The sequence below is a fragment of the Triturus cristatus genome, chromosome 3_1, assembly GCF_964204655.1.
Source record: "Triturus cristatus chromosome 3_1, aTriCri1.1, whole genome shotgun sequence".
Classification (NCBI taxonomy): Eukaryota; Metazoa; Chordata; class Amphibia; order Caudata; family Salamandridae; genus Triturus; species Triturus cristatus.
In genome coordinates, this window is record NC_140583.1 from 228,339,540 (window position 1) to 228,354,730 (window position 15,191).

Genomic DNA, 15,191 nt, shown 5'->3' on the forward strand with positions numbered 1-15,191 from the left:
AAGTTTGTCATTCTAGCAATTGGGTTGTGTTCTAAGAAGGTTGGGAAGAACTGCTCTGGGTTTGTAGTGTTGTGTACTTTATACACTAGGCTTGTGTTCTCGGGTAGTACGATTGCCGTTAATTTATAATCATGCTTAATTCATTATTCTGTTTGATTACGCCTCATTATTTAACTCTATTTCATTTCTTTCTCGTTACTCTTACTATTGTGCCTTTCAATCAGTGCTTTGCTAACATACAAACACTGCTTTGTTTTAGGGATGTATTAATTTTATGGAGCAAGTTAATGCTGCATCATTGTCTTTAATTGGGTTTTTTTATGCTTTGAAAGTGCTCTAGTAAGTAATTAGCTCACTTTGCTCTTTTTCAATTAGTGGTGTAAATGAATTAGCTCCTCTAACAAGGTCTGTGACAGGGAATTCTATAATTGTGTTGTTTGTTAAATTGCTCTCTACGTATTATCTAGGGAGAAGGGGTGTGAGTGAACTTCAGAGTTCTCAAAAACTAGAGTTCATTCTTTTTTAAGACCTTGATAAGGTAAGGTGATCTTAGAATGTGTTTTCATGGTTATACTTGTTAATATCAATCATCAGCCACAAATGTAATTATTTTTGCTAGCCAGGTATGTGGTTAATAATTTCCTAGAAGGAATTTCAATGTAAGATGTAAGTAACAGACCTTGTACAGGTGCAGGAAATTAGTTCCTAAAGATTCAGTACTTGTACAAAATCATAACATATAAATTCATATTTCTGAAACAAATTTCTGAGCACAACAGTAGCTGTAATAAGGCTGTGATGACATGGTGTGGGGAAAGTCAGGTTAAAAGCTATCTTCTTGCTCCACTTACAGTGGCGGCTGGTGTATTGAAGCTTTGGGGCTGTGCCCTTCAGAACTGCAAGTCCCATTGACACTTTTTGTAAAGTGCAGTGTATCAGAGCCTGGTTGTCTGCTTTAAGGTTTCACGGAGGGTCAAGCAGCCGCATACGGACTGGCCAATCCTGCGCATGCGTGCACATACAGAGGAGTGACACCATCTCGCCGCGCATATTTTTTCTACAGCCCTTTATTTCCAACAAAGAGAGGTTTTGCTGTAGTGGAGTATGGTGCCAATGTAATGAGGCCTAGCCGGGTGCTGGTTGGTGAAGCTCTGCGTGATACGTCACTAGTGCTCAGCCCTTTTCACTTTCTGTAGATTAGACTCTTCTATTTCACACACTGTGTTCAATGTTTACTAGAGTAGTGATGGTGGTGGTAATAGTGAAATGTATTGTATTAATCAATAGATTGCAATAAAAAACTAAATATCGCAATTGGGCACGAATATCAAGCAACGGTTAAAAAGTACTGGACATGTGTAAGTTAAGATCGATGATAAAGAGTTGCTAAGCTCAGTAGGGTAACACTTTATAAACTTCGTCTAAAAATGCCATTAGCCTTATAATTGTGTGGAGTGGTGTGGCTCACTGGTTAGAGGCAGCAGACCCAGAAGCAGAACACGGCCTGGGACCAGGGTTCAATTCCCGACGCGGCAGGGTCGTGGACCAGGGCCAGCGGACTTGATAATTCTCGCCTCGGTGCCTACTCTAACCAGGGATCACACTTGGCAACTCTGGGCATTAGCTTGCCTCATCTCCACAACGGCCCCCCACATTCGCTGGGGATGCCTGGTTTCACCTTGGAGATACCCAAGAGGGACCATCTCACAGGGATAGCCAGGACGGGTTCCCCAGCGGTCTACAGCGCCAGGACGCCTCAGGGTAGCAATGTGCTTTACAAGACACATACATTTACAATTGTGCTATTATCGCTGGCACTAAAACAATATCTAACAGCCTCAACAGTCAATCTTATTTTTGCTGTGTTAAAATTTGGGCGTAAGTACATTTTTCTTAAATACAAAAGTTCGGGGCAAATACATAAATTTTACAAAAGGGTTTCAGTTGTAAGTCCGCAGAGTCGACAAGCAGTTTTTCCTTCACGCGCTGGATTCCATTCCCCTTCAATTTCATAAATGGGAATAAAAATAGTCTAAGTCATAGGAATTGTATGGCAATTTAGCCAGGGAGATTTGACCCTCGACATTCTTGGCTCTGTAAGGCGAGGGTTTCAGAGACTACGGGAGTGTGTTTATATTGGTGATTGGTGTGACTTGGTCAAGTCATAGTCCTCTGCTGCTGGGTAGAATCCCTTGGAATAGAATTTTTCAAGTCAGTCGGTTCAACTTTGCCAGCGACTCTGGATCAGGTAAATATGTTTCTAGAGCCGTTTTGAAGCTATGATGAGTTCCGTATCTTTATATAATGTTTTCTTCAGTTGCTGATGAATTAAGGACGGATCTGCCCTTGCGCAATCTCAGGAATAATATAAACTGCTTCTGTAGTGAAGTGACGTTAAAGATTTTAAATTCAGTTCGAGCCTGATGACACAGTGTGGAGTGGCTGTGCTTAGTTGCAAAAGATACACTGCATATACGTTTTATTGAGCCGGGCTATAACCTTGTTATTTAATGCAGGTGGTGCATAAAGGGAGTATGGAATAAGTGTCATGTTTAGTGCTTTCAATGATGGTTTGGTTGCTTTGCCACAGCACAGGTTGGAAATTGTTTTAATAGGTTTTATCGTAGCTGACCAAAACTTTCTTGTGGATAGGTGGTTAGTCCATGATGGCTTACTGTCGATTGTAGCTCCAAGATTGTTGTATTGGTTGACTGGTTCGATCGAGGCATCTCCTAAGACCCATGATATGGACTTAGTTTTCTTCCCAGAGATCATCATTTTGGTTGTGACAGGTTGGCAATTAGTCCATTCTTTGAATTAAATTTATTTAGACAATTTAGTATTGTTGGCCTTTTAGGGTTTGCGGCAATATCACTAGTTACGTCGGCATAGGCCAAATGTGACATTCCCATTCCTCCCGGCTTGGGTGGAATACCAAGCTCTGATTCAAAAGACTCAGTCAGATTGGGGATGTACAAAGAGAATAATGAGGGTGCCAGAATGCAACCTTGAGGCCCTTCTCAGTGCGGACTTTGGACGACAAAACATTGTCGTGGATAACCTCACCTGCAGCCACGTGTCAGTATGTAGCTCGATGAGGAAGTGCAATAAGGAAGGGTCAGTCCTCAATTCTTGAGTGTTGCCCATCGTCTTTGCCTCCTCACTTGTTTACTAGAGAACAGAATGCCAGATAGTGCCTTCGTTTGCCATCCTACGAACAATCGGTGATTGGGAGTGCTTTTCATCAAAATCAGCTGCACTATCAGGGCAAATAAATTCCCCCCGTGGGTGCAACTCCCTATGTAATTATTCCTACTCAGCAGCAGCAAAGCCCCATTGACTGGCTCCACACACATAGGAGCGCTGTAACAGGTAAAGCTTCCAAAGTCTCGGTAGGGCTTGGGGATCTCAAAAGCTGCTTGTTTTTAGCACATTTCTCGAATAAACCTCTTTTGATTGACTAGGAAGATACTGAAATCTGCTGGTCATCAGATGAATCCCTTATGAGGACACATCAACTTTTAACTGCCTGAGTTCAGCAGACATTGGGTGCAATGATACCTGATTGGATTCGGGTCAAGTTCGCGCTATATAAAACTCTGCAATTTTTTTTTTTTTTAATGTAATTTAATATTAGTAATATCTGTAATTTATAGCACTTAGAAATGGCGAAACTGGTATGAAGTGCTATACAAAAGTATCCTGCATTCCTGGTCTCATGATGGTAAAGAACCTGTGTTTTTACTTTACTGCTACCATCTTGCATTTTCGGTCATTATGCATTGCACCATTGCCAATACATAAAGCTTGAAGGGTAAACTCAGAAGTATTGGAATCTTTAATAAGTAGCCCTTCAGAATTGCTTATGATAGGTATTTTTTAATGCAATTTCGTTGGAAAATGTGCTGTCAAATGCACTCCACTGCCTTCTATTTTTGAAAAGCATTCCTGGTGCAGAGCCACTTTTTGAACCCTCAAACCGCCCCTCATCCCCACCCCTCCCCCTTAGCAGTGCTGGCAGCTGTTTCTGTCCCACCACAGCCTACAGACCATAACAGATCAAGCACCAAAGGTCAAATGTCACCATCGGTGTACCTTAAAGTAACATAGAGGGATGGGGCTTGCAAGAGGTGCCCCCACTCCTGTAGGGGTCGCTGTGCAGGCCGTTCCTAGTGAAAGAGACGAGACCTTGCTGTGAGACAGGATGCAGGGCGGCCTAGGAGCTTCAGTTGGAATCATTTTTTCCTGCGGAAAGGTCGCGAATGTTTAGAGCAGAAATCCTGGAGTCAAAAACAGCTAATGTATTCTCAAAGAGAGAATTGGGCTGATTCACAGATGGTAGAAAAAAATGTATAACATGCATAATGCATAGATTTGCGCATTTGCAAGCACATAATTTTCGCTGTTAGACTAATCAGCATACATTCCTATTCAACTCTTCATAAATATATGCTCTGCTTTGGAAGCTTGTGTAGATAAATATTTGGCAAATGGGCTAATTTCCATAAACATAGACATGCATAATGCATGCACTATGTAATTCACATTTGTGCACGTTTGGAAAATGCCAAAAACTTCAATATTTTGTTTTTCTTTACTTAGAAGTTAGTAAGTCACTTACAAGCTGGCCTTTCCTATGTGCATGTTGTGCTTAACTTGTTTGGTGCACGTGAGTACCACTCACACTAGGTGTATTTTTGTGCAAGTTAGTCACTCTGAACTATGTCTCAAATGCAATTTAAGCATTTTAATTCCCTTGACATTATTTTGAGTGTGTGACCCTATATTCCATTGCATGTCCTTGATCACTTAGTTGAAATTCACCTTTTTACCTCTGTACTCCAGGAGACACTTACCTTTGTCACTGATAAAGACTATGACTTATACATACATTACATTCATGTGACATACTTTAGCATACTTTACTCTCTTGTATCTGAGACATATTTGAGTTTGTAAACAATGTGTGTTTTATATAAATCTAACTTTTGGCCCTGCGAGTGGCTTTTTAATTCACGCCCTTAGGACAAGAGTAAGGCTTGAGCAATGAAAGAAAGTATAACGATGAAAACAATGTAGGACTTAAGCGTAAAGAGCAGTCAAGATCTGGGCAGCAGGAATTGGCCTGGAAATCTCCATGTTTCTATATCTACTGGCAAGTTATATGTTCTGGTGTCCACATACCACTTGAACATATCTGCCAGCGAGCGGTGTTAGACTTGGGCTGGCCTGTCCACCTCCCGGGGCCTGATGGTATTTGTAAGAAAGAAGGTGGTCATGTCCAGTGCAATACTCTATCCATCCTAGGGTCTAAAGGACTTGGAGAGTGATAAACAATCACACCAGAGCCATTTCAAGCCATGGTCGGCGTATACGTACTTCCTTCCTAAGCTCTAGATGCAGCCATTGAAGATTTACACTGAAGATGTGTTTGCTCGCTAATTCAAAGGCCTGGGTGGGCAGATGCATTTTCTTTGCACACACATATCTTTCTCCACAACTTGAAATGAAGCACCCTTTTGAATAAGATATGCCACACGGCCTCTAGTAAAAAGGTGCTCATTGTAGGGATCTTCTGCTATAATCAATGGTGCTGGAGTCACTGTCGGAGTCAACTGGACTTGAGCGGCAATGCGAGTTCAGCAGGAGACGCATTTCTCAAGTTGGGCTAAGAGCTGTGGACTAAAGAATATCTGAATGCTTACGATAGCCTTCATTAACCCTTTCGCCAACAGTTATATATTTGGGAGAGGAGTTGGCCTAACGGCTAGGGCGGTCGACCTCGAATCTGGGGAACTGGGTTCGAGTCTCGGCAATGACGCTGAACATCCCGTGATTCTGGGCAAATCACTTAATCTCCCCGTGCCTAACAAAAATGAGTGTGTCCTCATGTAATGCAACTGGTGCTATGTAAAGCGTTCTGATAGCGGATTTGGGTCAAGTTCGCGCTATATAAAACTTTGTAAAATATTTTTTTTTTAAATGAGCATCGATGATATCAAAACTGAGACAACGTTCACATTAAAGCTCTTGCACCATCCATTTTGTGCCCATCAATTCACACCATCAAGCCACAATCCACTATTTCATTCTGTAATTCCAATCATGTATTTAACAAATGCCTGGTCAGTTGATCCATGAAGTAATACATCTATAAAAGAAGTGAGTGGAGGTGCAGAATGAAGTTTCAAGATATGTTATCAATAAAGTGTAATGGTGGAGAAAATCTTCCTTCTGCACAAACATAAATTTCTATGTTGAGTCTATTAGAGTGAGAGAGGGAGTAGGGGAGGGCATATACCAGAGGCAATAATGTTACCAATAAGCTTATGTTTGTTTGGGAAGGCACTAGAAAGGCAACATAGGTGTGGGCGCCCTGCAAGGAGCGCCTGAGAAGTACAAATATAAAGTTTTCAGACATAGAAAAAAGTAACCAGAGTTAGGAGCTGCTGACGAGAGAGTAATTTACAGGCACTAGATTCACCTTCGTTGCTTGCGAATCCTCTCACTCATGAGGACTGGGATGAGGAAGAGCGGTGTCGAAGAGATGTTTCTATGGTGAGATGTGTAAGGTGTGCGTGCCTTACTCAAACAAGCAGAGCTGCAGCCAGTAGGCTTGGCTTTCTTCAACCTTTGTGTGAGATCAGGATTATGTAAGGATGGTTGCAGCAAAGAACATTATTGTTAAAGAAGTTCTGTAGCTCAGAAGTCATTTGCTCACACATCTTGTCATATTCCTGCTCAAGGTCACTTTACAGTTCTAAAGGTGATTATGACTGACTTTGATATCCTTGTTCTTTACTTAATCCACAGCTATTTTTTTTATCATTCTTTAGAGTCCAGGGTGTTGATCCAGGCAGGGGCCTGGGTGAGGTGCGAGTTCATGTGCTTAACTGTCGCCAAGATTCATCTAACCGTTTATTGCAATAAATGTACCCGTTTCTCAAACATTTTTGCAAATGTGACACTCCGAACAGCATCAAAACTATAATTGAAAAACAAACAATCCAAATACATGTGGCCTTCTTTGCTTTAAGGAAACCTAGCCCAAGCACATATCAAGGATTGACACATATGATGGGCAGAAACATGCAGTTGTCATCATGGTAGTCCACTTCTTAGACTATTAAATGTAATGAGTAGTATGTGACCCCAAGAGAGGTAGAGCTCTCTATGGCAAGACCTAGCACTGTGCTGTCATGGGACTTGCTAAGCATCCGCAGCATGCATTGATGTGGTGTTTCCTCAACCTGCAGGGCAGCAAAGGGCACTACAGGTACCACTGGCAGAGCCACAATGTCAAGCACAGCGGCGTGGACGACATGGTCCTGCTTTCGAAAATCACAGAGGACGCCATCGTGGAAAACTTGAAGAAGCGCTACATGGATGACTACATTTTTGTATCCTTTCTTGGCTGGTCCGTGCATGGTGAAGACTGGTAATGTACACGTATTAATAATGCCTTCCAATTGAATCACAAATGGATTAGCAGGCACTTGTTTTCTTTAACTGGTTTTATTGCAAAAGCCCTACTTCACTTCTCTTGTGGTGAGAGGTTGATTTGTCACTTCTTAAAACCTGTGAACCAATACTTCCTAATCACAGAGAATTCGTCTGTGTGACATTCAATTCCACCAATTGTAGCTCATCTATGTGATCACAGAGTGGGACCAAGCATATGAAAATCAGTCCTAATGGTGTCCATCGGCTCAAGATAGCAACTAGCCCATGACACTTAATGCAGCTTAAAACCGCCTAAGATGGGTTGTGTGAGCCGCAGCTCTCGGGCCGCCCTGCCAAGTGTGGGTCTGTTCCAAGATACCTTTGCAGAGGGGATGCCAAAGGACTCTCTTGCAGCACCTTCAGCTGTCCCTGAATACTTTCTATTAAGGCTCTAGTTCTCCATTTGTGCTGATTGTTGCCTATACACTCAGAAAAGAGTCTGTTTCCAGGTCTACATTTAATTTTATTGACGGAAGAATACAGACATTTGATATACTTTTGATTGTATCTCCATGCAGTCACTCATGATCACCATATCAGTAGCCAAACACACTGACAGCAGAGGGAGTTAAAAGGGATGAGGCTTCCTAATGAGGAGTAAAGGGCTTTAAATGGGCATGTGTACATAGTACTGTAACGCCGATGTTATCAGGTAAGTGTACTGTTTTATTGTACCTCAGTGCTTAGCACACTAAAACCATATTGGTGTGTGCGTGCACTTATCAGTTAAATAAATGTGGAATTACAGTAATTACAACTTCATTTTTCCACAGGCTAAAAAATACACATGGCTCAATACCTCCCAAAAATAAAAGTGGATTAATAAACATGAACTTAAAAATGTTAAACTTGTAATTCCTAATGGCCTTATTTTCTCTCTCCTTCATATAGGTGCCTTCTCTGTTGGGCGGTAGAATGTCACATCCTTGATTGGCAGCACAGGGAGCTTTTCCTGCTGGGGTCGCCAATGTAGTATATAACAGGAGTTTAACAGGAGTTTATGCCCATCATCCTCTCATCACAGCAGTTAAAGCTGCGTTCTCACCTTTTAGAAGTGGTTCTGCTTGACCAGGGTGATGCACTATCAGACTCCTGTTCTTTTATATATAAGTATTTTCTTTACATCAATTAGTAGTTTGTGCCATGATAATGCAAAATTATCCATGAAAATGGAAGAAACACTTAGAGGGAAAAAGTTTATTTGCAGCTGCTGCCACAGCCAGGGTGCATCTCTCTATCCGCCGATAATTGCGGTGCAGTGGGCTTCGACACCACTGCACCTGCTGCACTAATAACAGTTCTGCCCCAGGCTGGTGGAGTTAACACTTCATAGGATAGTCTTTGCAAGACTTCCCACAAAGTCGGCTTTACGTTATATATGCATGCAAGCATTTCACGCCAGAGAATTTAAGCAAAGCATTAGCATTATTCCAGAGTTATAAACCTGAGAAGGTGCACCTTGAATATAACGGGAATACTTTGCGTTTGTTGACCGGTTGGTAAAATTCGCTAAGAGTTTATCTGGCCAATACAGATACTGCTGAGGTAAAAAGGTTTGAAGATGTGTGAGTGTTCACAAATCAATTTCCTTTTTAATGACTAAATTTGGCACATTTGTTTCCTCTTTGGTAATGTTCTCTTGGTAAGGCCCGGCGTATATCGATTTGCAGTTCACCAATAGTTGTTACGTTTGCTAATAGCCTCTGACACTGCGCCAGCATTCATTCATTGTTAGCATTCATTCCACGAATAATCAACATCTCTAATCTAATGATAATAGATACTTCCCTGTTCCTGGTACTTCCCAGTGTCAGCATTGTTCCAGCATACATTTATTAAACACCTGTCCTCTTGTTTGCACAGAGGAAATAGGTTCATATTCTCGATTTTACACTCGAGCTAGATGTTGTGAACCACCCGGCCCTCACGTGGAGACCTCTGACCCGGATGAGGCATGCAACCCTCGGAGCCGGCGGACTGTTATGTCGTGCTCACTGCGGTGACCACGACAACTGGGGGCCTTGCAGTCAAACAATGACACTGGGACACAGGGGTGACTGGTGTGGTCCGCCGCCGCAGCCGTTCTGGCGTACGTGCGTGCGTGACCCGTTTTTATTTACGTACATCACGTGACCTGATGCGTACGCCTCAGCGTATCGCGTCAGTGTCACAACATTACATTCCTCCCCAACTCACAAAAAAAACGAAACATTCAAAAACATATCCTGGTACTCTGGACTTGGAATGACTCTCCACTCCGATATCGGTCTAATGTTAACATATACCAATTTACTGTACCCAAATCAAAACAGTCTTACTTGACATAGTCCTTAAGGCGACGGGAGGGCTCGGGATGCTGTCGCAAGTTGTATCGAGACTCTCCACTGTTCGGCAAAGCACCTGAGCCGCTACTCACACGGTCACCGTTGGCATTCCCATCGCCGGGGCATCCGGTTCCTCTCGAGGTGACACCTCTGGCTTTTGGACGGGCCACAGTGAGTCAGTGTCCCGAAACTGGGAATCAGCTCCTCCTACCGCATGGTCCATAGACTCAGCTTGCTCTGGCGAGTTCTCCACACTCCCGGGGCGACCATGGTGCGCCCCCTGATGCGAGCTTCCAGTCCCGGTGGAGGGCTGAATTGTTTTGAAATACATAACATTCCTAGTTACCTTTTCCCCTCTTCACCTCACGGTAACGCAGGTACCCTTGACCTCTTCCACAGTCCATGGTTCTGTTTCGAACCTCAATCTGAACTTGCTTCCGGGTGTTCGGTTTTTGATAGGTACCATGTCACCTGGTGCCATGTCCGGCACCACTGCTCTGCGTCGGGTATCGGCATGCGCATATGCTCCTCTGCGCCGGGTGTCAATGGCACTGTCATTGGGGGCTTCAGGTCGCCACTCCGGATGATGTGGTATAGTGTCCGTGACCACCCTTCCCATCAGCAAGTGAGCGGGAGCAGTTCCCGTGGTAGAGTGGGGCGTCTGGCGATAGCTTCGGAGGAAGGTAAAGATGGCGAGTTCTACAGACTGGCTTTTGTCATGAGCAATGCGTATTACCTTGTTGAGAGTTCTCATGAAACGTTCGGTCTCCCCATTTGCTTGAGGCCATCGGGGCGTGATTCGCCGATGACGAATACCCAAAGCCTGCAGATACCCAGCGAATTCCTGGCTCTGGAAGGGGTACCCATTGTCTGTTCGGATTTCCTTTACCAGTCCATGGGTAGCCATTATCTTCTCTAGTTTTGGAATCACCTCGCGGGGGCTTAGGGCCGCCAGTATTTCTACTTCGGGATACTTTGAGTGGTCATCGATGGCGACCAGAGTGTGCCTTCCGTCCGGCAAGCTGCCAAAATCCACGCTTATCTGGGACCATGGTACTCTTGGCTGAGGTTCCATGACAATGGGGGCAGGCCTGGGTGCTTCCCCGGTGACCTGGCAGGCGTGACAGGCCCGAACCGTGGCTTCTACCAGGTCATCCATGAGGGGGAACCAGACTTTTTTGCGCAGTCTCGACTTGGTTTTCACCATGCCTTGATGGCTTACATGGGCTAGATCTACCATCCTTTGAGTTAGCGACGTCGGGATGACCAGTCTGTGCCCCCTCAGCAGACAACCAGTGTCATCCTCGGTCAATTCCTCCCTTACATGGTAGAGGCTGTTTATTATCTGTTGCGCCATAGGCGTCAAACTCTTCCACTCTTCTCTTGCTCTGTTCCAGTTATTGTTCTGGACGGCTTGCTTGGCTCTCTGCAAACACTCATCCTGACTGGTGGCACGTAGCAGGCTAGCCATGGACACCGGTTTGGGACACGACCGAGCGGTGACACATCGTACATACTCCTCAGTTTCCGCCGCTTCTTCCATTTCTTGTGGGGTGGCCTTCCGAGGGTGACGAGAGAGGTAGTCCGCTGGGTTCCGTGCCCCGGGCTGGTATTCTATTTTGCAGTTGTAATTTTGTAACTGGAGCATCCACTTCTCAATTCTCGTGGTGGTTTTGTGGATGTGCCAGAGAAGAGTGGTACCAGGGGCTTGTGGTCGGTGGTCACTACAAATGGCTTCCCATACACATACAAATGGAAATGGTGACAGCCCCAGTGAATTGCGATTGCCTCTTTCTCTATCTGGGAATACCTTTGCTCCGTCTCGGTGAGTGACCTGCTGGCAAATGCCACTGGAGCCCATTCATCCTGAGTCGTCTTCCTTTGCAGAAGGACAGCGCCCAGCCCTACTGGACCAGCATCCACGGCAATTAACGTGAGCTTGGCGGGGTCAAAGAATGCGAGCGTGGTTGCTTCTGAGAGCGCCTCTTTGATTTCTTCGAATGCCCGAGCTTGCTCGCTGCTCCACGTCCACGGGGTGGACTCTTTTGTCAGTTCTCTCAGAGGGGCTGTTAGGTTGGCCAAGTCTTTGATTAATCTACCGCAGTAGTTGACCATTCCTAGGAAGCTTCGAACTTCGGTGATGTTCGTGGGGGCAGCTGCTTCCTTAATGTCCTTCACTTTCTCAGGATCGGGGTTTACTCCCTCCGCCGAGAAAGTATACCCAAAGAACTGTAGTTTGTTGCACAGGAACTCACACTTTTCTCGATGCAGCGTGAGACCTGCCTCTCTTATCCGACGTAGCACTTGCAGCAGTCGTTCATTATGTTCTGGGACCGTCGTGGCGTGCACCATGATGTCATCGCTGACATTGATTGCCCCCGGGATCCCCACGATGAGCTCCTGGATCACGTTTTGGAACACCTCGGCAGCGCTCGACACTCCGAAGCTCAACCGGGTGTATCGCCTTAGCCCAACGTGTGACGAAAACGTGGTAATGTTTCGGGACGCTTCATCCAGTACCAGTTGGTGGTACCCTGATCGGAGATCCAACTTCGAGAACCACCTGGCACCCGTCATGTCCCCGCTGAGGTCGTCGATGGTGGGAGTGATGTGGCGCTCCCTCTTGATGGCGACGCTGGGAAGTCGCATGTCAACACATATCCTGACTGCGCCTGGCTGCTTGGGCTTCCTCGCCACCACTATGGGAGACACCCACGGGGTAGGTCCTGATACCTTTTCGATTATTCCGGCCGCCTCAAGCTTTTTCAGTTTTGCCTCCACCAATGGTCTGAGATGGAAGGCTATCCGCCGGTGTCGCAGGGCTATTGGCTGAACGGTGTGGTCTATGTGCAAGTGGATCTCTTTGCCACGGAATTTGCCTATTCCTTGGAACACCTCTTCAAATTCCTCCAGGATGTTGTGCATGGACTCTTGGTGCACTCCAAATGCGAAAGTCACTACTCCTAGGTCTTCTGCGGCTCGGCAGCCCAGGAGCATGCCTTGCCCATCCTCCGTGACGTAGATGTTTGACGTGACCGACCGTGTTCTGTGAGATATCGTGGTTTTGAACTTCCCACACACCTTCAGCGGTTCCTCTTGCCCATACGCGAATACCGTTATCGTTGACGAGTGTAACACGGGCTTCGGGTGCATGGAGCTGTACAGTGTGGCAGCCATGATGTTGATGCTGGCCCCAGTATCCACCACTGTGGTAATCTCTTGCGACCCTACCCGGACGTTGCACTGCAGGAGTTGTCGTGTCTTGCGCATTGCAGTGCCTATCATGTGTATCCTGTGCACCACTTTCTCTTCTTCGCCATCGTCATCCATGTCGCTGGCCACCAGCTCTCCCTCATCAACGGCGTTCACTGTTTGGCGGGGTTTGCGGAATCTTTTCGACCGGCACACCTTCTCGAAATGGTTAAAACGACCGCACCCCAGACACTTCTTCCCTCGTGCTGGACATTCCGCCGCGACATGTGGTAGCCCCCCCACAGGACCCGCATGACTTCGGTTGTTCCGGAGCGGTAGCTCCCGCCCCTTTTTTGGGCCACCTCTGTTTCGGCCTGACTGACACCACGTTGACTGGCTCCACCTTCACCGGTACCTGCAGAGCAGCTTCCATGTGCGCGGCGCGCGCTTTCGACAGTTCCTTCGTCCGACCCATTGTTAATATTTCCGCCAGTGGTTTACCGGATTCCTCCAATATTCGCTCCCTCAGTTTGACTGACGCGCATCCCTGGATTATCTGTCCTCTTATTTCCTCCGTCTCGTCTCTGAAACCACAGGTGGCTGCTAGGTTCTTAAGGCGGGCGTGGAACTTGTCTAGCGACTCCTCGGGGAGCTGGCGCGCTTGGCGGAATATGAATCGCTCATTATCGCGGTTCGCCATCGGTTCGAAATGTTCATTTAACGCGGCTATCAGTGTTGTGTGAGTTTTGGGTGTGTTTTCAACGAGCGTCTTGACTATATTGTGAATATCCTTCCCCCCGAGATGAATGATCATCGATCGTTTCTGGTCCCTATGGACCTTCGTGGCTTCAAAGAAGATGCGTAATCTGTCTTCCCAATCCTTCCATCGGGCTGCCACCGCTGACGGGGACCCCTCTACTGTGAACGGCTCAATTGGGGGAATATTTGTCATGTTACACGTGTGCTGCCTGCGCTAGGCGAGACCTGTTACTGAAATGGGTGTGTCTCCTTGCAGTGTTCCTATCCCACGTGGCAGACTGACACCCCTTGGCTTTGCAGTATTGGGACTTCTACTGGGCTTCCTGGGCCGTGCAGTCACCTGGGAGACCTTAATTATCTGTCCCACAGTATCCCTCTGTGCTCCCAGACTGGGTAATCCCTCTCAGGGCTTCAGGGAAGCCAGTCCCATTATTCACGATGTTGGCAACTCGAGGTGTGCACCGCCCCCTGCCTGCACGTGACAGCGCTCCTGGCCGGCCTCACGAAGCACGATACATGTGGCAGGCAGCGCGATGCGGACGCCGCACGGAGGCTCCTTGCAGCGCTCCGATCTGTCCCCGGGCCAGGAATCACGTGGTGCGTAAACGGCCGGCACCAACAAAGTCCCGCGACTCCGTGCGGGGGCACGAGCACCGCAAGCGGTGCTCACTACGCAGCCGCCACACCCGCGCGAGGCACAAAGGTGAGGGCACGCCCACCCTCGTCGCCACTTTTGTTATGTCGTGCTCACTGCGGTGACCACGACAACTGGGGGCCTTGCAGTCAAACAATGACACTGGGACACAGGGGTGACTGGTTCTGGCGTACGTGCGTGCGCGACCCGTTTTTATTTACGTACATCACGTGACCTGATGCGTACGCCTCAGCGTATCGCGTCAGTGTCACGACATTACAGGGGACCGCGGATAGAAATAAAAGGGCGCGTGAGCGCTTGGGGCCTTCGGCCCATAAATTATTACTGCATGTGCTTCATTGTGTGACCTGCGCTCCTAGAACCAGGCCCACCCTTGCAGCAGCGCACCACACTTAATACAGAGGAAGGGTGTTAACTCCTGAGCACTTTGACACAATTGCTGCAGACTTGGAGTTAGAGAGTCACACTTTGACAAAAAACGAAAACTATATTTACTGCAGCTTAAAAGGGACATGCATTTTTGTAACATTAAATCAAATATTCTATTTATTGTTATTTTATGAAAGCAGTAAAGTGCAAGATTTTTGGTGTCATGGGAAAATTACATTTTGCTAAAAAGTGCTGTAATCTGGCGCTCTCTCGACTGCTCCCACGTGGAACACCTCACTGCCAGGGTTGGTGTTTCCATGTGGCCCAGAGCGCAGGAAAATCCTGCCCGATTTTAGCTGGTGCTTTTCACATCCTATAAGACAACCTTG

General features: G+C 46.4%; 1 protein-coding gene across 2 annotated transcripts in view; it reads left to right on the forward strand.

Annotated features, from left to right (window-relative positions):
* MYO1E (myosin IE) overlaps nucleotides 1-15,191 on the forward strand; it is a 541,337-nt gene that overhangs the window by 195,777 nt on the left and 330,369 nt on the right. For both annotated transcript variants that reach the window (XM_085643738.1, XM_085643737.1), the window contains exon 2: nucleotides 7,257-7,400. In XM_085643738.1, coding sequence (XP_085499864.1) covers nucleotides 7,257-7,400 — 144 coding nt within the window. The remainder of the gene's footprint in view (nucleotides 1-7,256; nucleotides 7,401-15,191) is intronic.